The 26901-nt window shown below is 49.5% G+C and overlaps 1 protein-coding gene across 2 annotated transcripts in view; it reads left to right on the forward strand.

Moving 5' to 3' along the window:
- CSRP1 (cysteine and glycine rich protein 1) overlaps positions 1 to 26901 on the forward strand; it is a 56873-nt gene that overhangs the window by 22992 nt on the left and 6980 nt on the right. The window contains exons 1-2 of one of the 2 annotated variants that reach the window (XM_054462418.2): positions 10057 to 10315; positions 21073 to 21185. In XM_054462418.2, coding sequence (XP_054318393.1) covers positions 21074 to 21185 — 112 coding nt within the window. In that variant the 5' untranslated portion in view covers positions 10057 to 10315; position 21073. Of the gene's footprint in view, positions 1 to 10056; positions 10316 to 21072; positions 21186 to 26901 lie in introns of those variants that run through there. The other variant, XM_054462407.2, reaches the window with a different exon arrangement.

The raw sequence follows: 26901 nt of genomic DNA on the forward strand, positions 1-26901 counted from the left end.
TAATTTGTTAGTGCTACACAGGCAGTCTGGTCCCCAAGTAAGAAGGGGCTGTGTTAAGGCAAAAGGCTGTTTTCATCTTTGCTTCAAAGTTAAGTTATAAGCTAAATTCCTCCCAAAGTTAGTTTGGCCTCCGCCCAGGAATGAACAAGGGCAGCTTGGAGATTAGAAGCAAGATGGAGTCAGTTAGGTCGGATCTCTTTCACTGTGATAATTTGCTCATTGCTGTAATTTTTGCAAAGACAGTTTCAGTTGCTAGGGATGTTACAGGAAAATGAAGGAGTGATTGCAAATGGGTATAGGCTTTCTTATTAGGTTAATAAAATGTTCTAAAATGGTCTGTGGTGATGATTACAAAACTGTAAATATACCAAAAACCATTGAAATGTACACTTTAAATGGGCAAATCATATGACATGTGAATTATATCTCTTTAAAAAAAATGTTATCATGTACCATACGTCTATGTGGGCTTCCAGCAACTCTTCTGGCGCTCCTGGAGTGGCCAGGTCAGGTATGACTAAGAATTCATGGTATGGCCTTTCTGCATTATCTGACTCTCCTCCCTCCCTTCCTCCCTCCTTTCCTTCCTTCCTTCCTTCCTTCCTTCCATCCTTCCTTCTTTCCTTCCTTCCTTCCATCCTTCCTTCTTTCCTTCCTTCCTTCCTTCCTTCCTTGCATGAACTAGATGCTACCCTAGCCACTGAGCACACAGATATCGACCGAGATCTAATCCTGTCCTCAAAGAGTTCATAACCTCATGATTGTCCTCAGCCCCCTGTAGCAAAGGAAACTTTTATTGGGACCACTTCTGTATACCCTGAGCTATGAAGAGTAAATCTAACCTTTCTAAAGTCACATACATCTGCACTTAGTGGGGGCTCAGGTGACGGAGCTCCAGTGCTCATAAGCAAGTGAAAAACGTAAGGTAGATTTAATATCTTGTAGCTCTTTAGTCTCATCGCCAGGGTGGGTCAGAGAATGCCCATAGTAAAGGAAGCCAAAGTCTCCTTCCTCTTTGGGTCTCAGGGTCCAGACATTGTGTAGCTGGAAGCTCACTACTGAGACACTCAGCAGCTGCCAGGTAGGCAAACTCCCTATTTCCCACACAGCCAAGCTTGACCACCATTATTCCTGGCTAGTGCACCCTTTCCTATAAAGTTGGTGGTTGACATGGAATATCCTGGACATTCAGGTCATGGTGCCATCAAGGGCCTTGTGCTTTCAACCTCTGCTGTGGTCCTTGATCTCACTCCCTATTCATCTCTGTGAAGCTGCCTTCTAACCTGGGGCTGTGTCTTATCTCTGACCCAGCTCTTGCTCATGCATGATGACTGCTCCCTGCCTCCCTGTATTACCCCCAAATGATAGCTGCTATGCCTTGTGGTTGCTTGTGAAACTGCCTTTGCAAAATTATAACTGAGAAAATTATGACAGTAAAGAAATCAGATCTACCTAACCATTTTGCTTCTAACCTTTAAGCTGTCCTTGTTCACTCCTGGGCATAGGTGGAAATAACTTTGGGAAGGAATTCAGTTCATGACTTGACTTTGAAACAAAATTAATAATAGACCTTTCCCAAAAAGACCCTCTTCTTGCCTGGGGACCAGTCTGCCTCTGCAGGGCTAACAAATTAGCTACAAGATTCGAAATTACAGTTTAGGGGTCACGCAGTCTCTGGCTCCAAGAATCTGAACCTCCTTAAATTGTTCCTAGGGATAACACCACTGTTGTAAAACCTAAGATCAGTGCTTGAGATATCTTGCAGACCCTACACTCTGGGTGGATCAGCTGACACAACCCAGAACCGTAATCTGGCTCAACCAGTTCTGCCATCCCACCCAGGAACAGAAAATAGCACGAAAAACTCACTTCAACCCTCTATGATTCCATCTCCAACCTGAGCAATTAGCACTCCCCACTTTCCAAGCCCCTACTTGCCAAATTAAAACTCTGATCCCCGAATGCTCGGAGAGACTGATTTGAGTAATAATAAAACTCCAGTCTCCCACACAGCCGGGTCTGCGAGAATTACTCTTTCTCCATTGCTATTCTCCTGTCTTGATAAATTGGCCTGTCTAGGCAGCAGGCAAGGTGAACCCGTCGGGCGGTTATACTTGTGTGCTTATCTTATCTCTCTTGCTACAGTACAGTTTTTGTTAACTGTTGCTTTCTGGTTTGGCCCCTTCCTACTACTGCTTTTGAGGACTCAGCTTGGACACAGCATCTGGTTATTCCTGGCCACTTGCTATAAGAACACAAAATCAATTCTCCCCCCTCTAAAAATCAGTCTTGGCAGGCCTTCACCCATGATTGCTAGTCCACTGCCTTTGCCAGCTGTGAGCTGCCATCCATCCCAGCCTCCTGTCTGCCCCTTGGAGTCCACTTCAAAAGGCATCTCCCTCTTCCTCAGCATCTTCTCTTCAGAGAAATGTTTCTCATAAGTCTTGGTGAAGATGGCTCAGTAAATACTTCTAAAACCTTATGTTTTCCCTTAGCAATGCCAAGTCTGTAAAAACCTCTTTCTTTCCTAAAAATGCATTTCCGAAGGTACCATCAATGAAGATCTCCACCTGAAATGACCTTCCTGCCAGCAGCAAGTTGTATTTTCCCCAAATGGTTGCAATAATACTTTCCATTCCACATACTCTTCCAGAACCTTGCCACTCACACATCAGGAAATGGAGTCTCTGTCTCCTTCTTTGAAATTGGGTGGGGCTTCGTGACTGTCTCAACTAGTGGAGCACAGGGGAAGATCTGCTATGGGCCTTGCGAGGCCAGTTTTCAAAAGGCGAGACAACTTTCTCCTGCTCTCTCTTGGGATGCTTGTCCTTGCAACCAGCCACCATGCTGTGAGAGAGTCCAGGCCCCATGGAGAGACCACATGTAGGGGTTCTGGCTAACAGCCTCAGCTGAGGTCCCAGCTGACAGCCAGCATCAGCCTCCAGCCACAGGAATAAGGCAGACTCAGTGCAGAATCCAGCCAGCTCTCATCTGACTGTAATCACAGGAGAGATCCCAGCAAGAACAATCAGCTGAGCTTGGTAAAACCCTAGAACCATGAGAGAGAAAAACAAATGACTGCTCTGTTACACTACCAAGTTTGGGGTGGTTTGTTGCAGAGCAATAGGTAACCAGAATGCTGTCCATCTCTATACATGATGAGCCTAACCACCCTTTATGGCCCAGCTAATCAGACTGTCACCTCCCATGTAAGCCTTCTCTGATCCCCACAGTGGAGTTCTCTCCCTGTCTGAACTCCCGGTTCTCTTCCTCTGCCAGTCTCCTCTCCCACATCTGGGTGCACACTTGATCTCTTCCCTCCCTGTAAAGTCTCCATTCTCCATTCATATCTCTCGGCACCTAGCCCAATGCTTGGCACATAGTGGGTGCTCAATACCGGCTTTCTCTGTCTGGATGCGTGAAGGATAGGGAAAGGGATCTTGGGGAGAGAACATCTACCAGTGGAGAAGAGACGGTCCTGAGTTGCAAAACAGCTTCCAGGGCTTTCAAAGGCCTTTTTCTCTGACTAGTGCCCTAGGACATTTTTGACTTCTCTGCTAAGAATGTAGGATCATGAGTTAGAGTCAAAAGGATTTATTAATAAGTATAAAGTTGTCAGAGGTGTTTGAGCCAGAGCAACACATCTTGGGTAGGGGATGGGTAAAATAAGGCTGAGACCTACTGGGCTGCATTCCCAGACGGTTAAGGCATTCTAAGTCACAGGATGAGATAGGAGGTCAGCACCAGATACACGTCATAAAGACCTTGCTGATAAAACAGCTTGCAGTAAAGAAGAAGGCCAAAACCCACCAAAACCAAGATGGCGACGAGAGTGACCTGTCCTCACTGCTACACTCCCACCAGTGCCATGACAGTTTCCAAATGCCATGGGAACGTCAGGAAGTTACCTTATATGGTCTAAAAGGGGAGGCATGAATAATCCACCCCTTGTTTAGCACATAATCAAGAAATAAGCATAAAAATGGGCAAAAAGCAGCCCTCAGGGCTGCTCTGTCTATGGAGTAGCCATTCTTTCATTCCTTTACTTTCCTAATAAACTTGCTTTCACTTTACTCTATGGACTTGCCCTGAATTCTTTCTTGCGTGAGATCCAAGAACCCTCTCTTGGGGTCTGGATTGGGACTTCCTGTAACAAAGTGCTCCTTGGAAAGAAAGGATTGTCCAAGCTGAGGGTTTTCTTAGGATTACAGTGTATGGCCACTTGGGGGAGCCGAGGCGCGGCGAGGTGTCTTTCACAAGTTCACCAGCAGGTGGCAAGCTTATTCGTGGTTTCTTGCAAACTATGGATTTATCCATGCACACATTCATAAAATACTGAGCACCTACTCCATGTAAGGCTCTGTGTGAGCTACAAAGGAGGGTAAGCTACAATTCCTGCCCTCCAAGACCCTCCAGTCGAGTGAACTCAATGTTTCCTTAGCTTGTCTTTTGGTTGAAATAGTTCTTCAAAAGTCATCCAATCCTTTCTTCTGTCAGTGTAATTTAATATAATCGACCCTGATGGAAGAGAGGCGTCAAGAGTCTTGCCAAGGCCGGGTGCAGTGGCTGATGCCTGTAATCCCAGCACTTTGGGAGGCCGAAGTGGGCGGATCACCTGAGGCCAGGAGTTTGAGACCAGCCTGGCCAACATGGTGAAATGCCGTGTTGCAGGCTTTCTACTAAAAATACAAAAATTAGCTGAGTGTGGTGGCGCATGCCTGTAGTCCCAGGCTGGGCGGCTGAGGCATGAGAATCGCTTGACCCCGGGAGGCGGAGGTTGCAGTAAGCATAGATCGCCCCACTGCACTCCAGCCTGGGCAACAGACTGAGACTCCGTCTCAAAAAAAAAAAAAAAGAGTTTTGCCGAAAGTCTGGTTATTTTCAGTCTACTTCACTGTTTTAAGTAGATTGGCCACGTGACCATAGATAAGATCAGAGCAGTGAAGGTGGTGTGGCTAGGGACCAGGAGAACAGGGAGAAAGAGATTTTAAAGCAGGAGGAAAGCAAACTGATCAGGAGATTAGGAGCTGGCGTGATTGGAACTGGGCCTATCAGAAAAGCCTCTCCTGAGCCTTCAGCCAGCTCCCTGTGGCCGCACTTCCCTAGAGCCTGTCAGGCTCAGAATAGTGGAGCCATGCACAGCCAGCTGCCCGGGAGCTCCCTGCCGCCTGCTCCTGCCCTGAGTCCCCAGCTCCTCCTGCTTTCTCCTCCCCACACTTTGGCTGTGAGAGCCACTCCACAGTTTTGCCTGTTTGGGACAGAGGCAGTGGCTGCAGAGGGAGGAGGAGGGAAGTGACCTTACATCAATTTCAGGCCAAGGGGAGGGGAAGAGGAAGTGGTCATTTAAAAACCTATCTAGACTGTTTCACAGTGTCCTTAAGGACCCAACCCTGAGCCACCCCAGTGCATTTCTGAATCACCTTTCAAGCTCCCCTGGAACGTTCTTTGTGCTTCACAGTGTAAATTTCAGCTTGAAAATCAGAAGAGGTTTCTGGATCAGGAACCCCCTGGAGTTTTTATTTTGTTCCTTTCTAAATGGATTTACCCTTTTCTTGCCTCTAAGCATTTTATTTTTATAACATGTATACACTGCCTTTTCCGACTTCCATTTGCCTCTGGCTGCCAAGCTCATTTCTCCAGCAAACCCTGAGAGATTCTACGAATCGTCCTTAGAAAACATGAATACAGGGACTGAAAGCAAATGCTGGGCCTTATTCCACAAGCCCCCTTTGACTTGCCTCATCATAGCCTAGGCACGGCCAAACAGCGCCAGAGCCAGGGAGAGCCTTGCAGATCACCTACGTGGGTAGGTGGGCCTAGTCATATTCCCAGGGGCCCACAGAGATACTACCCACCAAGCACGATACATTTCCTAAGAATTCCATTTCTCTGAACAGTAAGTAATTTTATCTTATTTATTTATTCATTTATTTTTTGAGACAGGGTCTCACTTTATCACCCAGGCTGGAGTACAGTGGAGTATAGTACAGCTCACTGCAACCTCTACCTCCTGGGCTCAAGCGATCCTCCCACCTCAGTTTCCCTAGTAGCTGGGACTACAAGCATGCCACCATGTCCAGCTAATTTATGTATATTTTGTAGAGATTGACTTTTACCATGTTGCCAAACTTGGTCTCAAACTCCTGGACTCAAATGATCCACCTGCCTCAGCCTTCCAAAGGGTTGGGATTACAGGTGTGAGCCACTGTGCCTGGCCAGTGAGTCATTTTAAACATTATCTTTTTATGAAGACAAATACAGTTATGTGCCAAGGAGAATGCAAAATTCAAATAAATTTTTACAATAAACCCCAAGACTTCAAGGACTAGGAGTGGATTGATTCTGACAACACTGTGGGTTCCTTACATTCACCTCTTTGCTGTCAAAGGTACCTCAGTGGAAATTTTGGAGAATACTGAGTTAGTCCAACCTCCCATTTCACACATGAGGAAAGCTGAGGTCTAGGCCATGGTCACACAGCTACTAAGTTAGTTACTGCTGTAAGCCCTGGTCTCCTCACATGCAAAGCAGGGGGTAAAAATAGTACTTACTTCATACAGCTACCATGAAGATTAAAGGGGACAATTGTGTAAAGTATCTGACAGGTAGTAAATGCTTAATAATTATAATTATTCCTCATTATCAACAGTATTTTATTTGTTTTTTGTCTTTTTGAGATACAGTTTCACTCTGTCACCCAGGCTGGAGTGCAGTGGTTGGATCTCGCCTCACTGCAACCTCCACCTCCCGGGTTCAAGCGATTCTCTTGTCTCAGCTTCCACAGTAGTTGGGATTACAGGCACATGCCATCATAACTGGCTAATTTTTCTATTTTTAGTAGAAATGGGGTTTCACCATGTTGACCAGGCTGGTCTTGAACTCCTGACCTCAAGTGATCTGCTGGCCTTGGCCTCCCAAAGTGCTGGGATTAAGGCATGAGCCACTGTGCCAGCCACCAATAGTATTTTAAATCATAGATGACAGAGCTGAGACTCAAACTGCAAGTTTAGGGCTGGATTTTTTTTCTCTTTTTTTAGACCAGTAGATGAGTAAACTTCTTGAGGTCAGGATCCAAGTTATAGTCTTCCTTGTATTCCCAGAACCTAGAGACCAGCACAGAGTGGGGACCCAATAAATGTCTTCTGAGTGAATGGTTGGATGGATACATGGATGAACAGGTGGATGGACGGATGGATGGATGGATGGATGGATGGAGAGACAGATGGATGAACAAATGGATGGATGGGTGAATGAATGAATGGATGGATGGACAGATGGATGGAAGGATGGACAAGAAGATCTCCAGCCCAGACTGGATCTCTAATTTCTCTGGGATGATGAGCAGAGCTAAGCCAGACACATTCCCTTACTCTTTCCTCAGCCTCACACTCAGGTCCCCTTCACTTGAGATCAATGTGGAAAAGAAGGGTTTCACCACAGGAGAGGAGAGAGAAGATGTAGCATCAGGATGCTGATGAGGGAGGAAAGAGAAGAAAAGATGCCAGAGGAAGTGGCAGACAAAGTTGGAAGCTGGAGGACAGGGGCCCTACTTCCTGTCTGTAACAGGCCCCACTTCATTCCTAGCAGCCATCAAATACCAACCCAGAGGTGTTGGGAAATAGAGTGCACAGAGAGAACATAAGGATACTGAAAAGGTTAGACATTTGTGAGAGTCCTGAGAAGCAGGTAAGCCCCTAAGTGTGCCAAGCCTCCTTCTAGAACCCCTAGCAGATAATTTATTGGTGATAAGCTCTGACTGCATTGTCTCTGCAGATGTGGGTGCTGCTCACCAGCTCGGGCCAGTCTAGATATGGTTATATAAATGAGGTCAGCCAGAATGAGAACCTCTGCAGAATGAGAATCTCTGCCTTAAGGATGTCCCAAGTATTGATGATGTTTACTGATTTTTCTGTGATTTCAACATCAGGCTTGTTCCTGTTTGCATGGTGGGTAACCCCAGCATCACCTTTGACTCAACTCAATCCCAAAGCCCTTCCTCATCCCTCAAGTCTTCTTTATCTGCAAATGTGCTATCTAAGACCAAGCCCAAGTAACTGGCAGCAGGCTGGGAGAATAATATAGTCAGAAGGTGAGAGGTTCTGGAAAAACACCAAACAAGGCAGGTCCCACTTGGTTTCCTTTATCCGTAGCTCTGCATAGACAGCTCCTAAGACAAGTGACCTGACAGTCTGGGTGGAAAAGCGGGGTGACCATCTGCCCTGGACTGCCTGAGATAGTCCCGTTGCCTTAGTGTAGTTATGAATACTACCACATACCACTTACTATCCAAAGCATTCTGGTTTAGATGACACATTGTACAACCACTCTGTTTACAAGGTGCTTTAAGATCTGGGAGAAATCCAAGTGTGACTGCAGTGACTGCTCTTCTTTTTCTGGATCTACCCTAAAGCCATTTCACAGCACAGGTTGGCATGTCCTCACAGGGAAATCTATCAACAGTCCCACGACTCCAGAGAGGACAAACCCAGACCAAAGAAGGAAATGTAGGAGTTTGCCCTTTTGTAAAATCCTGGGCAAAACTCCGAGGCTAATCTCTCCAAGATACTGAGAATTGAAAGGAGAGGGGGAAATCCCATGGGATCACCATCTTTGGGCGGAAGCCCTCGGTCTCTGACACTGATGGTGGTTCTGCAGTTTAATGTACCTGTTTAACTATTAGTTTGGTCAGTGCAGCCATGACCAGAAATTCTTCTGGTTTCTCCTCCTATATCTTGGTTGGGTCAGATGAAGATGGCCCAATCTGCAAGAAACACTGGTTGTGTGCTTATAGACGTTTTAATCTTGGAGGGCCTTGTTTATAGGATGGACCTGGCCAAAGGAAAGATGTTACTTACAGTAGAAAGCAAGAAAAACCTAGATAAACACTTTTTTTTTTGAGGCACACTCTTGCTCTGTCGCCCAGGCTGGAGTGCAGTGGTGCAATCTTGGCTCACTGCAACCCCGCCTCCCGAGTTCAAGTGATCCTTCTACCTCAGCCTCTCCAGTAGCTTGGATTACAGGCACACACCACTACGCCTGGCTAATTTTTTAAATTTTTTTGTAGAAACAGGGTTTCCCCAGGTCTCAAACTCCTGGGTTTAAGCAATCTGCCTGCCTCAGCCTCCCAAAGTGCTGGGATTATAGGTGTGAGCCACAGTGCCTGGCCAAATACTTCATTTTCTAGATCATAAGATGCTTAACTTTATTCCTGGCAAAAAGTTGATTCAGCAAACCAGGGCTTTAAGTGAAGCCGGTTGGGGCCTGAACCCTTGACACCTGCCCAGGGTGGAAGATGTAGCAGCTGCATCTATGGGCCACCTGGGGTGTAGAGTGACCAGCTGGAGGCTGTAAGCTTCTCTGCTCCCTGAAATGCCTGCACGGGGTACTCAGGAAGGGCTGGGGACTGGGTGAGGAGGTGAGGACAGAATGTCCCCTGCAAACTGCCCCAGGGGCAGCTTGAGTGGCCTGAGCCTGTGTCTGTCCTACTGAAGGTTGGAGCCCCAGAGAAAAGCCTCTATGGAGGCACCCACTTTTCAGAACTGCTGCTTTTGCGGGAGAACACCTTTTTCCAGGTGTTGTCCTTAGGGTAGCAGGGAAAACTGGGAAAAACTGAGGGGCAAGAGCTGTTGGAGCAGGGAGTTACATTTATTGAGTGTCTATTACATGCCGGGTGCTGCTGAAGGTCTGCGGGTCTTACAGGATCTCCTTATAGCCCCTCACATCCCTGTAGATTACACACAGTTCACAGATGACCCTGAACCCAGAAGGGCTGTCTAGGCCCAGGGCCCAGCTAGTGAGTGGATGGGCAGAATCAAACCTGCCCTGGAAGGGTCTGTCTTACCCTGGCGCCCAAGATGTGTCCCTTACCCTCTGCCACCAGGACATGTAAATTCGAGACACCCTTTCGTTAGGGGCTCAAGTTTATCATGGGTCTGACCTCCAAGGTCACATCTCCGCCTTCTCACCTGACAGATAGGAAACTCCTGAAATGCCCCTCGCACGTGCAAGACGTTTTCCGCGGTGGCGGCGACAGGGCGCACAGTGGGACCGCAGCACGAGCTCGGGGCACCCCCAGAGTTGGCGACTCCTGCCCCCGCCCCTGCCGGCCGGCCTTCCCGGGGCCTGGGAGGGCAGCACCGCCGGGCTTCGCGCCATGACATCAGCCCTGGAGTGGTGCAGTGTGCAAAGCCCACTGGTTGGCGTGGCCCGGGACACGCCTTCCCCGGAGCGGAACAAAACGGCGCGCAGGCCGGGCGCACCCAGCCGCCACTTCCGAGAGCGCCTGCCGCCCGTGCGCCGCCGAGCCAGCTGCCAGGTGAGTGCGCCCTGGGCCGCGCGGCTCTGCCCGCCGCGGAGGGGCGCCTGGGCACGCACTCAGCGCCTTCCGGTCTTGCCAGCCCCGCCGCGGCCCCGGGGCTGTCGCAGGCGGGGAACTGTGAGAAGTGACCGCAGTTAGCCCGGGCAGTGCTGCTCTTTCCTGGAGGCACTAGGTCCCTCCCCATCCCGGGCTTTCCTGGGCTTCCTGGACACAGTTGACTTCCGCGTGTGCGTGACCCAGGGCGACCCGGCTCCCCGCAACCGCCTGCAAGTCGGGCAGAACAATCGGCGATTCTGCGCGCCACTGACGCTCATTGTGTGGCAGAGAGATGAGGGCATCCGTGCCACCCCCTCCCTCACCCTCCTGCTGGGGAGAAAATGCCCGCGGGTGAGGTGGGGCAAACATCTGGGCCAGACCTTGGACATCTGTGTCCCTGAGCGCAGGTGTGAGTTTTCCCTCTTGTGAAAGAACTGCATGGAAACCTCTCCACTCCAAATCTTGGTGCTAGGTGGTGATGGTTACTGAAACCTGAAAGAGCCTGTAGTCAGTGTTTTGTGGCCTCAGTCCTTGAAAGCTGGGGAGTGATAAAGGGGCTGGTATTGAGCACATTTAAAGCAAATCACGATGTGTTAGCTAACAATCAGCCCTCTGAGGCAGGTATTGTATCTACTGGTACAGACTAGAGAATATTTTGCATGCTTCTGGTTCTGGTGCTGTTGTGACCTAACCAGGACCCAGGAATCTGCTGGAGCGATAGTGGGCTCAGGCTCTGCCTAGAGCCCTGGGCTCCAGCCACCCACCCGCTGCTCCCTGAGAGTGAATGAGTGGGCAGGCTCTCCCCACGCTGGGATACTATCACAGTGGCCCCGAGGAAATCCACTGGGCCCTGGTAGAAAGTATATCAGTATATCATGAAGAGGTGGCTTGGAGTCTTGGTGGGATTGTTTGGAAGGCAGAGTTTTGACTCTTGGATTTGCCACTTAACACGCAGGTTTCCTTGGACAAACTATTTAACTTCTCAATGCCTCAGTTTCTTTCAGGGATGCTACTTGGGGAGTGTATTACACAGAACCTCCAACACAGGAGTGATCTCTCAGTTACTGTCTTTCTTGTCCTGCCCTCATCCCTTCCCTTCCTCCCAGAAGCTAAGGAGGCTGGAGGTGCTAGTTGTCTCCCTCTGTCCTCTCAGACTGCATGTTGGGGACTTTCCCCAGGTGGGATTTGGGGATGGGTACTGAGCCTCCCCTGCTGTCACTCAACTACTGCCTCCTGCTCTCCAGCTGGTTTCTGGCTACCTCTTTTGAGAGAGACTGTCCTCAGCCTCCAGCTGCTGGTGGGCAGCTTTTACCCATTGTTTCCTAAATCCAGCCTCCTCCTGCTCACGGTCTTCCAGTGAATGACTCTTTGCCTTGGAGAGGATATCCGGGGCGGAGGCAGTCAGACGAGGAAGGAAGTTTATCCTGCAGAGGGTGTAGTGTGGGTTAGAGGAGAGGGAGGAGAGAACTGTCTGCAAGGCCTGAGATGCCCAGGATGGAGGGTATGGGGGGGAAGCAGGAGAGAAACTAAAGAGTAGGCCCATCAGCTCTGCAATTGGCCTGCTAATAAAATGGGAAAAACAGGAGTGCTGAGGCCTCTTTGCCTCTGGTCTGTCTTAGCCAGAGGCTGACACCTGGCCCAGGTGTTTGCTCTTTTAATTGCACACATGTGCATCTGCCTCCGGAGCTAGTGAGTCCTGACTGGGCCAGAGTTGCAGCCTGGGAGTGTAGTGACACTTGACTGAGTGATCAGTAAACATTTGATGAATGAGTGGGGTAGCAATGGTCTTTCAGCTGAATTGACCTACTGGATACTCATAAACCTTGCAAACAGTTACTAGCCAGTTTTTCCACTTGGGTAGATTGACAAGCAGGTGAGAGAAAAAAGGCATAGGTTTTTTTTGTTTTTTGGGGGGTTTTTTTTGTGTGTTTTTGTTTTGAGGCAGTCCTGCTCTGTCGCCCAGGCTGGAGTGCAATGGCGTGACATTGGCTCACTGCAACCTCTGCCTCCTGGGTTCAAGCGCTTCTCCTGCCTCAGCCTTCCAAGTAGCTGGGATTACAGGTGTCTGCCAATACGCCCAGCTAATTGTTTGTATTTTTAGTAGAGACGGCATTTCGCCATGTTGGCCAGGCTGTTTTTGAACTCCTGACCTCAGGTGATCCACCTGCCTCGGCCTCCCAAAGTGTTGGGGTTACAGGCATGAGCCACGGCGCCCGGCCTGGTTTTTTTTTTTTTTTTTAGAGACAGCGTCTCACTATATTGGCTAGTCTGGTCTCAAACTCCTGGCCTCAAGTGATCCCCTCCCTGTTCCCACCACCACCTGGGCCTCCCAAAGTGCTGGGATTACAGGCATGACCCACTGTACCTGGCAACATAGTTTTTATTCACTGTCCATCTCCTGGTGTGGGAAGCAAATTGGGAAGGCTTTTCTGGCAGGTTGTTAAAGTTTTAAATATTTATGTAAGCCTAGCTTATTGTGAAATGTTGGCTTGCTAGATGAAGACACATTCGTTAAATATTTTGGGATCCAAAGAGGTGCTAGTGAGAATAAAAAGACTTTTTCCTCCAAGTCAGCCATTTGGCATTACTCAGGGCATATTGTCAAATATCAAAAGAGACACAAACCTGAAGTGTTAGAGTTGGCCTTTCCTTAAGATAAGGATAACCAGTTATCTGCACTTGCAGTGTACCAGACAGTGTGAGAAATACTTCACATGTGTTATCTTGGACAATTTATGAGGTAGCTACTGATGCTCTCCATTTTACAAATGGAGAAACTGAGGCTCAGAGGTAGTAAGAAACTTGCTCAGGATCACAGCTGATCAGTTGTGGAGCTGCCATTCAAACATAAGCTGACTGTTTCCAAAACGTATGCTCAGTCACTACCTTATTATTTTTCTTTGCTCCTCTACGTTTCCTTTTTCCAGATCAACTCACTAAGGAACTATCTGCCATTTGTGAAACACATCAGCTTTACAAGGTGCTTTACAGTGGCTTATAAACTATTTAGGGAAGATATCTTTCACTTGGATGGATCAGGGTTAGAACTCCTGACCTCTGGGTTTTCAGTCTGTTGCATGGCCAGGTAGGAGCAGAGGGGACTTAGTTCCCAGCCACTAATGGATATGCTTTCACCAGCTCTGCATGTTTGAGTTTCAGAGCCAGGTTTGCAGAAAGAAAAGAAGCCTGGAAAAGAGCTTGCTTGAGAAAGAGAGAGCTAGTAAAACTTGAGGGGAGGGCAGAGAAGGTGAGGTGGAGGGGTCCTGGGTTCTGACTGCTGTTTCTAGTTGTCAAGAATTTATATGGTAATGACATGCCTGTACTACGCAGCTCCCCAGGAATGTGTCTGACGCCAGCACTGAGTAATTCCCATGTATGGTAAAGTGTGTAAATACGGGGGCAGCTAGCATTTCCAGACTCTGGTATTTCCAGTGCTTCCCCAGGGCCAGAAGGCAGCGTCTGAGTCTTCAGCGGTGACAACAGGGGAAGAAATGGAAGATTAGCAGCAGGAGCTCAGCCCCAGCTAGGCAGCCAGCACCCCCTACCCCCGACTGTGTGCCTGGCTTTCTTTATGCAGGGGTGGCGTGGGTTGGTGCTTCCTGGGATGTCAGCTGCAAATGACCTGTGTTTTTAAGGCCTAAGTGCTAATGTCTTTTAACTTTTTAAAAATCAATCAAAGAAAAATCATTCAGACTATTTTGTTCAGCATAGAATAACCAACATCATTACAGACCTGGATAAAAGCAAGGAAACCCCATCTGTTAATTTGTCTGTGAGGCTTTATTATAATACAGGATTTCCTGTAGAAGTTTTGAAATACTACAAAGAAGTCATTGACCTCCATTTCTACCTGTGTTTACCTTCAGACTTCTTTTTTTTGAGACAGAGTTTCGCTTTTGTCCCCCAGGCTGGAGTGCGGTGGCACGATCTTGGCTCACTGCAACCTCTGCCTCCAGGGTTCAAGCGATTCTCCTGCCTCAGCCTCCCGAGTAGCTGGGATTACAGGTGTGCACTCGGCTAATTTTTTTTTTTTTTTTTTTGTATATTTAGTAGAGATGGGGTTTCACGCTGTTGGCCAGGCTGGTCTTGAACTCCTGACCTCAAATGATCCGCCCACCTCAGCCTCCCCAAGTGCTAGGATTACAGGAATAGGCCACTGCGCCCTGCAAACTTCTGAACTCCAAGAGTAGGGAGCTCTGCTCTAGAAGGCATTGGAGGCAGGTGGGGAAAGGGAGAGACATATACCGCCCTTGTCAGCTCACAGTCTCACAAGGGCCACTGGACATGGATTTGAAAAGAGAAACCTCATTCAATAGAGAGAAGGATCCCTGACCTAGAATGACAGTCAAGTTCTGGAGGCCCATGGGGCCTGGATTGATGGTAGCTCAGTGATGCTGGTTACCTTCTCAGAGAGGCGGGTCATGTGCAGGGTTCTGAAGGAAACATGAGGTGGGATGTGCAAAGCTGAGGCCAAGCCTGCCGCATCTCCATGGCAGCCATTCTCCCCCTACCCGTGACCCTGAGCTTCAGGAGAGGTTGATTTCCTGAGCTCTCAGGTGTCACCTCTAAGACTTGGCTCTGAGCCCTGACCAGCGGGGACCCCTCCTTCTCTCTCTGCCCTCAGCTTCTCTCTGGACACTGGGGCGTGGAGGCAAAAGCCAAGCTGCAGATTGGAAGGGATGACAGCCCTCCTGTCCACCTGGCAGATACCAAGCAGCTCAGCTAATGCGAGGGAGCTAGATAAACATCTGACAGGTTTCTACTGGAGCAAGTGGGTGGGGACTTTAACCCTGTGCCATCAGTCACTCTTTGGCCCTAGGGAATAAGTGATTTTGGAATGGGAGAGATGGGATTTTTCCACTGGAGAAATAAAGACATGGGATGGTTTTGAAGGGTTTGATAAGAAGGGGCTTGCCTTCAGACACTGGTGGCTGGCAGTTAGGGATTTTACATCTCTGCGATGGTTCCTTCAACCTGTCACCTGAGCCAGACTTTATTTATTTATTTATTTATTTATTTATTTATTGAGACTGAGTATTGCTTTATTGCCCAGGCTGGAGTGCAGTGGCACAATTGCTGCTCACTGCAACCTCCATCTCCTGTTTCAAGCAATTCTCATGCCTCAGCCTCCTGAGTAGCTGGGATTACAGGTGCCCACCACCATACCCGGCTAATTTTTGTATTTTTATTAAAGATGAGGTTTCACCACGTTGGCCAGGCTGGTCTCGAACTCCTGACCTCAAGTGATCCGCCTGCCTCGGCCTCCCAAAGTGCAAGGATTACAGGCGTGAGCCACCGCACCCAGCCAAGCCTGACTTTCACGAGATTTGGGGTGACTGTGAGAGTCTGTGACCTTTTTCTTCTCCTTTTGCTGCTGCTGTAAGAGCTGCCACCTTGGCTTTCTCGTCTCAAGGCTGAGGATCTGGGTACGGTCCTAACTGGGGATCTGGGTACAGTCCTAATGGGACAGCCAGGCTAGGAAGATGGAGCAGCAGACACAACAGGCTTCTAGCCTCCGGCCGTTTCAGGAAAACAGCTGACCAGGTGTTTCCAGCCATTCAGTAGAAAATTCAAGCTCTGTTCTCCATTGAGATGTTAAACAGAGTGAAATGGGACATCACAGACAGCTGGGGGGAGCTAAACCCCAAAGAAGGGCAAGTAACTTGTCCCAGACTCCTTCGCTGGGCTGGCAGATGAATCAGGAGTTCCTGGCCCTGTTTGGCATGTTACTTCTTAAGCCTCACTCCTTCCATATGAGGACTAGCTACATGTGGACGGCTGGCCCACATCTAGCAGTGTGGAGTCGAGGTATGACTGGGCCAGTCGTGTGAGCGGTAGTCAGAGGGGTGGACGCTTTACAGTGTGCTGGCCATCACTTCCATACCTCCTCATTTAATCCTTACAGCTGAATTTTAGGGAGTCCATATATGGTCCATTTTAGAGACAAGCAAATTGACACTCAGAAAGGAAAGTAACTTGCCCAAGATCATTCAGCTAGGAAGGGGTAAATCCGTATTGATCGAATCCCAGCTCCTGTTTTCCTAACCATTGACCTGTACAGCTTGAACTCTGACCTCGGGAACTTCTCTTGTCCCAGCCTTCTGCAGGGCCTCTGTCCCGGAGAGCTGGGAAGGCAATTAAGAAGGAGCCAAGTGTCCCTCTAAGGCACTCCATGAACTCTGAGAAACAGGTTTCCTTTTAAGGCAATTCGGCCTCCCTACAGGCAGAATTTGGCTGTTGGAGAGAAGGGCAGAAAGGGAGGAGGTGGAGTGAAGACTGAGCCCTGCCTGTTACCAGGGTTCCCTCCAGCTGAGCCTCTTCCCCACAGGCAGGGTCACCTGGAGGGGTCCTCTTGTGGGCAGAGGGGGACAGGACCTCATCCACAGGCACTGCCTGAAACCCTTCCTGGCTAGGGATAGAGTCATCACTTTTCATCTCAAGGCAATAGAGCCCTGTGCCTTCACTGGGCTCTTGAGGGGAGACCCCCTACCCTCGCCCTAACTAAATGACCAGGCTCAAAAGAGCAGCCTAGCTAAGAGATGTCCTGAGCAGATTTTCCTTACTGGCAGGTCCTTGGGTTTCACCCATTTCTCCGCCCATGTTCCTGATTCCCTGGGGCCCTGCTGGATGTGGGCCCCTGACACGGAGCCAGGGAAAACAAGGGGAGGCCTGTGTGGAGCTGTGGGTCTCCCCCAGAGGGAGAAGGGCTTTTGTGTCTGTAACAAAACAGTGCTTGGAACTGGCTCCCAACCATGTGGCTAGGGGAATTTTCCTCCCTTAGGGGTGTTCCTAGGGGCCTGAGTATGTCCCCTGCTGGTTCAGGGGGTTGGAAAAGGAGAAGGCCGAGGAAGAGTGCCAGCATTGATGTATTGTATGCCTATCATGAGCAGCCCCTCTTCAATACGCAAGGGCCACAGCATGGTGACTGGGACCCGGAGGACTCAGAAATAGATGAGCTTGCATTAGAATCCCAGGTCTACCTCTTCCAGCTGTGTGACTATAAGCAACTTGCCTAACCGCTCTGAGCCTTGCTTGTCTTCTCTGTAAGGTGGGCATACATTCTTTATCTTCGGATGATGAGGATGAAATGAGATGATACGGCTGGGAGCGGTGATTCATGCCTATAATCCCAGCACATTGGGAGGCCAAGGCAGGCAGATCACTTGAGGTCAGGAGTTCAAGACTAGCCTGGCCAACATGGTGAAACCCCGTCTCTAATAAAAATACAAAAATTAGCCGGGTATGGTGGTGGCGACGGGCGCCTATAATCCCAACTACTCAGGAGGCTGAGGCATGAGAATTGCTTGAACTCAGGAGATGGAGTTTGCAGTGAGCAGAGATTGCGCCACTGCAGTCCAGTTTAGGTGACAGAGTGAGACTCCATCTTGAAAAAATAAAGAAATGGGATGATGCAGATGAGCCATCTGATGCATAGTAGGCATTCAGTCCATGGCAGTGTGGGTGCCGTGGCTGAGTTCCAAGGGTCACATTGAGTCACCTTATCAGAGGGAGAAGAGAGCCTGTGTGGGTCTGTACAACTGGACACATTATTCACAACAGCTTCTCAAGCAGACCTCCCCTCACATCTCACTGGCCAGAAATGGTCTCAGCCTGTTCCTGATCCAGCCACTGGCAAGGGAATCGAATCTCCATGGTTGGCTTAGGGGACAGAGGCTCTGTTCCTCCATCTGGGGAAGGGGCATCTCCCCAGTCATTCAATGGCCTGAATAAAATCGGGGTTGTGTAGCAAGGAAGAAGGGGGAAATGGCCGATGATTAGGTTGACCATAACACACATTGCTGATTGCTGTTCCTGTCTAACTGTCCTTCACATTGTACGGTTTTCAGCTCCAAACCTTTGCTTGACGAGGGCAGCTAGCAGTCCTCAGTACAGAAAGAGGCTGAAGGAACAGTGCAACATCAGAGGCTGGGAATGGGGACTGTCTCTGGATCTGGGGGCTCAGGCTGAATGGGTTATCTGAGGAAGACAGAGATGGGGATGTGAGCACTTAAAGAAATTCCTGCAGTGCGTGTCAGCGATGTGTGGGAGCCTGAGGAGGTGCAGCTGCTCCAGAACCTGGGAAAGGGAGAACTGGGCTTATGCAGCAGGCATGGTCTACCTAGATCCCCCAGCATCACTAACACCACTTCCCCACAGTAAGCTCTGCCTCTCAGCCTGCACACGCTTACCAAGCACCTCCACTGGGAGCCAGGCTCTGCAGAGATTCACCATGCAGAGAAAATGGCCCCAGAAGCCGTGGCTTTCAGTATTAGTGCATCCTTCATTCATTCCTCAGCTATTTCCTGACCACCTATATGAACAGCCACATGCCAAGTGCTATGCAGGACATGGGGACAGAGTGGTGAACGTGACCTGGATCCCTTCTTGAGCGGAGGCCCGTGTCGCCCTCAAATGGGAGCTCTCCAGTAGTGGAGACTGTATCTCCCTCTGCCCTTGACATTGACTCTCCAGCTGCTGGTGGAGAGTCAATGTTACCAGGAGGGTGGGCTCTGGTTGCCACATCCTGGTTTTCAACATTTCCATGTGACAGGTTCCGTGAGCTCTCTCCTTAGGCTCCTTTGCCTCCTGAGGCAACAGATCCCTCTGACTCCCAGCCCCTTTATTTCCCAGCACCTCCCTGCATCCTTTACTCACCAAGTCCTGGGCAACCCCCAGCACCAAGCCTGTACCCACGGTAGGTGGTGATTTGTATAGCCCTTCCCTCATGAACTTCTGTTGAAAGAGCTGGAAGGGTGGTCTTCCTGCTTCAGCCACGTCTGTTGAGTGAGCGAGTGAAATGGAAGGAGAGAAGCAGGCCCCATCTGTTCTCCACACTCACTAGTGTTACCTTCTGTGCTGCTCTGTGGCCATGCGGGCACTGACTTGAGGCACCGCTTGGACTTCTGTGTGCCGTGTATGTGCCAGGCACTGTGCCTTCCCTTTGACATATCATATCTCATTTAATCACCAGACATACTCGGTGAAGTCGCTATTTTTATCCTTTTTTTTTTTTTTGAGACGGAGTCTTGCTCTGTCGCCCGGGCTAGAATGCAATAGCACGATCTCGATTCACTGCAACCTCTGCCTCCCAGGTTCAAGCGATTCTCCTGCCTCAGCCTCCTGAGTGGCTGGGATTACAGGCAGGTGCCACCACGCCTGGCTAATTTTTCTATTTTTAGTAGAGACAGGTTTTCACCATGTTGGTCAGGCTGGTCTCAAACTCCCGACCTCGTGATCCACCCGCCTCAGCCTCCCAAAGTGCTGGGATTACAGGCATGAGCCACTGCACCCAGCTTTTATCCTTATTTAACAGATACAGAAATCAAAGTTTGGAAAGACTATCTTGCCCAAGGTCACACAGCCAGTGAGTGGCAGGATCAAGATTGAGCCAAACCTGCCTGGCATCAGGACCCCAGCTCTGAACCAACACCTAGAGCATCTCAAAGTTGGTCTGGGCCACCTGCTTTGTTTGCCTGGGGTGCTTGTTAAAAATTCAGATTCAAGTACCTCATTCTCTCAAGTACCTCATTCTCAGAGGTTATAATTCATTAGATGTGGGGGGTGTTAGTAAATCTGATTTTGCAAAAGCCCCTCACTCTGAAGTTTGATAACTCTGCCCTGTGTGCCTACCTCCTGCTTTTTTTTTTTTTTTTTTTTTTGAGACAGAGTCTTGCTCTGTTGCCCAGACTGGAGTGCAGTGGTGCTATCTTGGCTCACTGCTACCTCCGCCTCCCAGGTTCAAGCGATTCTCCTGCCTCAGCCTCCAGAGTAGCTAGGATTACAGGGGCGCACCACCACATCCGGCTAATTTTTCTATTTTTAGTGGAGACAGGGTTTCGCAACATTGGCCAGTCTGATCTGGAACTCCGGAACTCCTGACCTCAGGTGATCTGCCCGCCTCAGCCTCCCAAAGTGCTGGGATTACAGGGGTGAGCCACCGTGCCCAGCCCTGCATTTAAAAAACAAAACCAAAAAAAAAAAACTTTTTTCTTGTGGTGAACTATAGCTTATATACAAAAGTGTGCACAAAACCTACATGTACAGTTCAAAGAATAATTATAAAGTGAGCCCCCATATGACAACCACCCCGGGTTAAGAAGGAGAGCATTGCCAAGCAGTGCCTTGCCAGCCTCCCTGGTCTCCCAACCCAGTCATGGTCCCTTCCCTCTCTTACAGGTAACTCTTCTAAGGTAAAAGCTTGTGATCATCATTCCCTTGCTTTTCTGTAGTAACTTTTCCACCTATATGTCCATCCCTTGATAATATGAGTTTAGCCCATTTGTGAATTTCATACAAATGGACTTGCGTTTTCCCAGCTCTGGTCTGTCTGCTTCTTCCCTTCCACATTCTCTTTGAGATCCATCCATGTTGACGTGTGTAGGGGTAGGCAGTCCATTTTTATTGCAGCTGCAGCCTTCTTTATAAAGCCTGTTTCTTCTGCTGATCCACATCCTTTAGAGTGCCTAGCACAGGGCTGAAAATGCAGCAGCTGCTCTGTAAAAACCTGTTGATTAGATTGGGGGGAGGAAATCTCCGGGAATGTGTGAGGCTGCTGTCCACAGCTAGCAGAAAGTGCTCTGCCAGGCCTGGTGGCCCCCCAGGCACTCTGCCTTCGTCTTTCTCTCTTCTGGCTCTGGCTGTTGCATTTCTGTCGTGGACAATCTGAGATGTTTCCATCTCCCTGTAAAATTAATTCCCATTTCTGTGTCCCTTTTCAGAATGCCGAACTGGGGAGGAGGCAAGAAATGTGGGGTGTGTCAGAAGACGGTTTACTTTGCCGAAGAGGTTCAGTGCGAAGGCAACAGCTTCCATAAATCCTGCTTCCTGTGCAGTGAGTATGCCCCAGGCCCTGTTGCTGTTGCCTTGGACACTCTGGATGGGCCTGCCCCCACAGGCTGGGCCTGTCAACACCCTAGGGAACTGGTCCCATGGGATGTAAACAGCTTGACATTTGGCTGAAGCGCAGCTGGGCAGGGAAGCACTTTAGGGCCTCTGTTCCGTTCAGAAGCTTCTTTCTAAGGGATGAACTGGCCAGAGCGGGTCGGGGTGGCAGGCGTTCAGGGGCTGAAAGCCAAGCTGTAAAGACTTGGTTAAGAAAACTTTCCACTCAGCTCTCTCTTCTCTCTCTCCCTGCCATGATTTCACCATTTCAGAGGAAAACACTTTCAGCCCTTTGCACCCTAATTATCTCTTGTTCAAAGGCAACAGAGGCCACAACCCCATGGTGAAGCTGAGTCTGGAGGAAGAGTGGGACTCCTCCTTCCTCAGCCCCTTGCAGGCCGGCCCGTTCAATTCTTCACTTCCCATTCCCACTCAGCCTGGGATGAGAGGAAGAGGGAGTGCAAAGTTCCCTGGTATCTACTCCTAAGAAGCCAGAGCAAGATTTGCTCTAGTCACAAGCCTAGATGAGTAAGAAATCAGACAAAAGAATACCAAGCAACTGACAGAGGTCAGGTCGACCCAGGGATCCTGATACCGTGATGCTGCACCCACGGTACCTGGGCCAGGTGATGTTTCCAGGATGTGGCAACTTGCAGAAGCCTCTCCTCAGGTTCCTAAATGAGTTGGTTCATTGTGATCTGAGCAGAAGGTCTGGGTTAGAAGAAGAGGCAACTTCAGCAAGGTGCGTTTTCTTTCCTAAGACAGAGTCTCACTCTGTCACCCAGGCTGGAGTGCAGTGTCTCACTGCAGCCTCCACCTCAAATGATCCTCTCACCTCAGCCTCCTGAGTAGCTAGGACTACACATGCATGCCACTATGCTCTGCCAATTTTAAAAAAAAATCTTTAGAGAGACAAGTTCTCCCTATATTACCCAGGGTGGCCTTGAGCTCCTAGGTTTAAGCAGTCTGCCCACCTCAGCCTCCCAAAGTGTTGGGATTACAGGTGTGAGCCACTGTGCCCGTCAAGGTACATTCCCCATGATGGTAAGCAGAATGGATGGTAGAAGAATGTCTTAGTTAAAAAAGATTCGGTGTTTATTATCTGTGTGATGATGGACAAGTTACTCAGTTTCTCTCTGGTTGAGTTTTCTCATTATTACGGAGGAGGTAATAATAGTTATCTCATGGGATTGTTGTAAGAATTAAAATGAAAGAAGCTTGTAAAACAAAGCACTTAAAATAATTATGAGTGTTGAAGAAATGATATGCACACACACATGCACATGCGTGCGCGCACACACACACACGCACACTGCTGAGGGATCTATAGCAAGAGGGTGTGATGCAAAGAAGCCCTCACCAGGGCCTGAGGCCCCTGAAGATGGGGAGATCCAAGAATGGGGTCCTGTCTGTTCTGCATTACATGAAGCAAAGTTTCATGATTTGTGCTCCAGAGTAGGATACAGATGGGCCAAGAGCTACCTGTTCAATGGATGTTTGCATCTTTGCCTGTCGCTAGACAGACCAACCTGAGGCCACCCCGCACAGGGCAGCAGGGGCCCCACATCCTGCTCAGCTGGGCCTGGAGTGACAGCTCCAGGGCTGCGTCTGATGAATGGGGAGTAAACAAGGTTTAGTGGAGCTTTGTTGGCTTCCAGCCTGCAAAGGAGGCCAGAAACAGCAGCGTCTTGTTATCAGCAGTTCACTACTCTTAGGAATTTCCAAGCCGTTTATCTTTCCATAGGGAATAAGAGAGAGCTTGGTGCTGGCTGGGAAGGGGGTCTAGGCTGCTGGGGTCCTAAGGGCCCCTCTCTTTGCTCTCGGATGTTGCTTAATCACTGACCATAAGGGGTCAGCTGTGGGCGGGAGTGCCTGCCTGCAGACCTGTTTATGGAGGAGTAGTCGGTCAGAGGGTTGAGGGAAGTCAGGAATTCAGGGGGTGGCATAGGAAGGAAGGAGCAGGGCCTGGGGCAGGGTGTGAGGGGCGCTGCGGATGAGAAACAGTTGTAGAAAGTCAGGCTGGGGAGCAGGGCTCTTGGGGGAGTGCGGGGGTGTTATGCAATGAGCAGCCGCAGGAAGCAGTCTCAGGTCACGCTAGGGTCTCAGGGCCAGTGCAGCTATTGGATATCAGAGCACCAAGTGGACCCCCTAGTACTGCACATGTCCCAGCAGGCTGAGCCATCTCCACAACTTGCTCATTCATCATGCCTAGCACAGCACCTGGCACAAAGTGGGTTCCTGACAAAGATTTGTTTATGAATGGAAGGAGCATCATTTCTCTTTTCCAGTGAAGTGGGTGATAAGTGTTCACCCCATTCAGGGTGCCCACTGAATCAAAGGACTTTCCCTCCCGAGGAAGGGAGAGGCTAGCCGGGTCTGGACCAAGGGCAGTAAGGGCCATCTCCCTCATTGGCCAGGCCTGGATGGTCCCCAAAAGCAGTCATGACCATGTGGGTCCTTGGCTCCAGATTCTGCTCAGCTTGCCCACCTACATGCCTGTATTAGTCTACTCTCATGCTGCTAATAAAGACCTACCTGAGACTGGGTAATTTATAAAGGAAAGAGGTTTAACGGACTCACAGTTCCACATGGCTGGGGAGGCCTCACAATCATGGCAGAAGGCAAAGGAGAAGCAAAGGCATGTCTTACATGGTGGCAGGCAAGAGAGCTTGTGCAAGAGAACTCCCATTTATATAACCATCAGATCTTGTAAGACTTTTTCACTGTCACAAGAACAGTATGGGGGAAGCTGCCCCCATGATTCAATTATCTCCATTTGGCCCCACTCTTGACACATGGGGATTATTACAATTCAAGGAGAGATTTGGGTGGGAACACAGCCAAACCATATCAGTGCCCTTTCCTGAGGGTCTGAATGGGCAGGAGGAAGACACAATGATGTCATAGGCAAAGTTGGGGAGAATGACCTCCACCCTGGGCTTGGCCTGGGAGCAGGGACTGAGAGGGCCTACAGTACACTCCCATGGTCTTGAAAGGGGCTGCCAGATCCTATGAGCAGGTGGTGGTTCAGAGGCTGGTGGGAAAGCTCAGCCCCGTGGCTGGGAACCTGCCCTGAGGTTATGTGCCCATCTCTGAGCTGTACCCAGCTCCCTCCTGGAGAAGGTGGGTTAAGCAGCCAGCCCTGAGGAAAGAAGAGCTCTGTGATGGTGGCCGATGGAACAGGGCCCCACAGGTTGGCCCTGGGCTGTTCCCTAGAATCCAAGAACACAGGGGAAGCTCATGGAAGCCTTGCACATGTTCTGACACCAGCGTCTCCTCACCCGCAGGCTGAGGCTTACTACTTTTCACCCTCTTGGCCCCACATGTGTGGCCCACTGGAGGGGAGCCATGGCTGGCAGAAAACAACCAGGTCTGGAGGTCAGGGGCTGGGTTCTGGCCTGGCCCTGCATCTGGCCAACACGTGACCTGGAACTGTTTTGTGGGCCTTGGTTTTCCTTCCAGAAGCAGAGAATCATTCTCCATTTCTGAGTGGGGCAACGGGGCTCTGACCTCTCCCCTGGGGCTGCCTTTTCCCTGTATTTCCAAGCAGCATCACAAGGGCCCACCAAAGTGGCATCTGGAAGTATGTGTTTCCAATAAATCCAATCTTTTTTTTTCTTTTCCCCTTATTGGCTTACCATGACATGGTAGAAATTTATTCAGGCCTGCCTTCAAAATTCCCCTTGATTGAGTCTTTGGTGGATCTTACAAGTGAGTTGCAGAGTCTCTCAGTACATCACCTGGATGGAGGTAGAGGGGCAGAGGGCCACGATGGGCAGGATTGGGCCTCTGGGAGAACAGAAGGGCCAAGGCAAAGCAGAAAGGAGCAGGGAGGTCCTCGACAGGGGAGCCATCTGGAAGATGTCAACTTGCAGGCCCTGAAGTCTGCCCTGGGCTGAGTTCCTGGGTCTCCTCCTGGAGAGATCAGCCAAAAGACACCTCTGTTCCCCCAAGCACTCTTATCTCTGCTTTCTGCCTTCTCTCTGGTCTTGGAATTTTCAGTTCAGTTGGGATCTTACAGGAAAACAATTCCAGGCCAATTCCTGACTTCCCACCCTAGAAGGGAATGTTGGAGCCCTTGGCCTGTAGTTCCCTCTCCCTCCTTCTTGGGAGCTAGGCCCCGGGGGAAATGGTGGGAAGTTCCATATTTGGATGGCCCAGAGTGCTGGAATGAGATGGAGATCTCCAGGGCAGGACAAGAGGGTCCTTATTTAGTCTGAAGTCTCCAACCTGGGGCTTAGGGTGAGAGAGGAGCTGGCAGAGGGATGGACACTTTAAAGGCAAGAGGATGGCAGTTGCAAGGAAAGGAGCTGAGAGCTTCTCTGAGGGTGGTAAGAGGCGTGGCTTCTCCAGTGGTATCCCTCGGTTTCTATGTTCAGGACATGTTTGAGGATGCGTCCAACTGAGATGCTGAACTCCAATATTTAAGGAATATGATCAAACCGAATTAGGACTACAGGACAAGTAAAGAAATAGAATGCAGTTGAATCTCTTGAGAGGAGTATGTGAAAGTTAGAAGCAATGAGCTCTTGAAGCCAGGGCCTGTCCCTCCCACTTCCTTGTCTCCTGATGGTACTAACTTTATATAATACTAATCAGAGTAGCCAACATTTATTATGCACTTGTTGTATGCAGGGTATTGTGCCAAGTACTTCACATGTCAGATCTCATTTGATTCTCACCACCAGCTTTTGGGGCAGACATTATTATGTTCATTTACAAATGAGGACACAGAGGCTGGAAAGGCAAAATAACTTGCAAATGGCTGGAAAGGGAGAGAGCTGGGATTTGATTCTGGGCAGTCTGACTCTTCATGACCCCAGGCTCTGAACTGCTTTAACTTTATTTTTATTTTTAAACGTTTTATTTATGTATTTATTTTTAAATAAATAGAGACAGGGTTTTGCCATCTTCCCCAGGCTGATCTCGAACTCCTGGGCTCAAGTAATCCTCCAGCCTTGGGCTCCCACTGCTGGAACTACAGGCATGAGCCACTGCGCCCAGCCCAAACTGTTTTATTCTGGATAGCTGGGCATAGCTCCCCTCTGAGATTAACAGGACGAAATATGAGGCCCACAGCCTTTCCAGCTCAGACCATTGCAATCCCTAGTTCCTCCCATTCCACTCTCTCTTACCCCAGGAGTCAGGAAGTTCTTCTCAGTGTCTGACCCTCACTTCTTCCTGTGGTAAAGTGATTTCTGAGATTAGAAACTTCAAATCCTCTTGTGATTAGCATGAGCCGCATCGCATTTCAAAGCCCACCACGGTGGACACTTAATAAATGTTAAACATTTCTTACGGGGTATCACATCACCTGCATCTCCTCCCATTGGCTCCCTGCCAGCATGCACAGATAGTTTCTTCTGGATTCCACTGTTGAAGGCAGGAAAACTCTGCCCTTCTTTTCTTTTTTCTCCTCCCCCATTGGGACATATGGTCTCTGTTGAGGGCAGAGTGAGGAACCTCAACAGGCATCCTGTGGCTTGGGGTCAGCCTAGGCTGTTGCCTCTGAACCCTGTGTTGCACTGCAGCCTGAGGAAGTTTGGTGGTGCAGAGGACCAAAGGAGACACACATGGATTCCTGGAAGAGGAATTAGTGTTGGCCAGCATTTCTAGAGTCGGACATGCAGATCCCATCCCTCTGTCCTCCCACCCATTGGCCATCC

Source organism: Pongo pygmaeus, chromosome 1 (assembly GCF_028885625.2).
Source record: "Pongo pygmaeus isolate AG05252 chromosome 1, NHGRI_mPonPyg2-v2.0_pri, whole genome shotgun sequence".
NCBI lineage: Eukaryota > Metazoa > Chordata > Mammalia > Primates > Hominidae > Pongo > Pongo pygmaeus.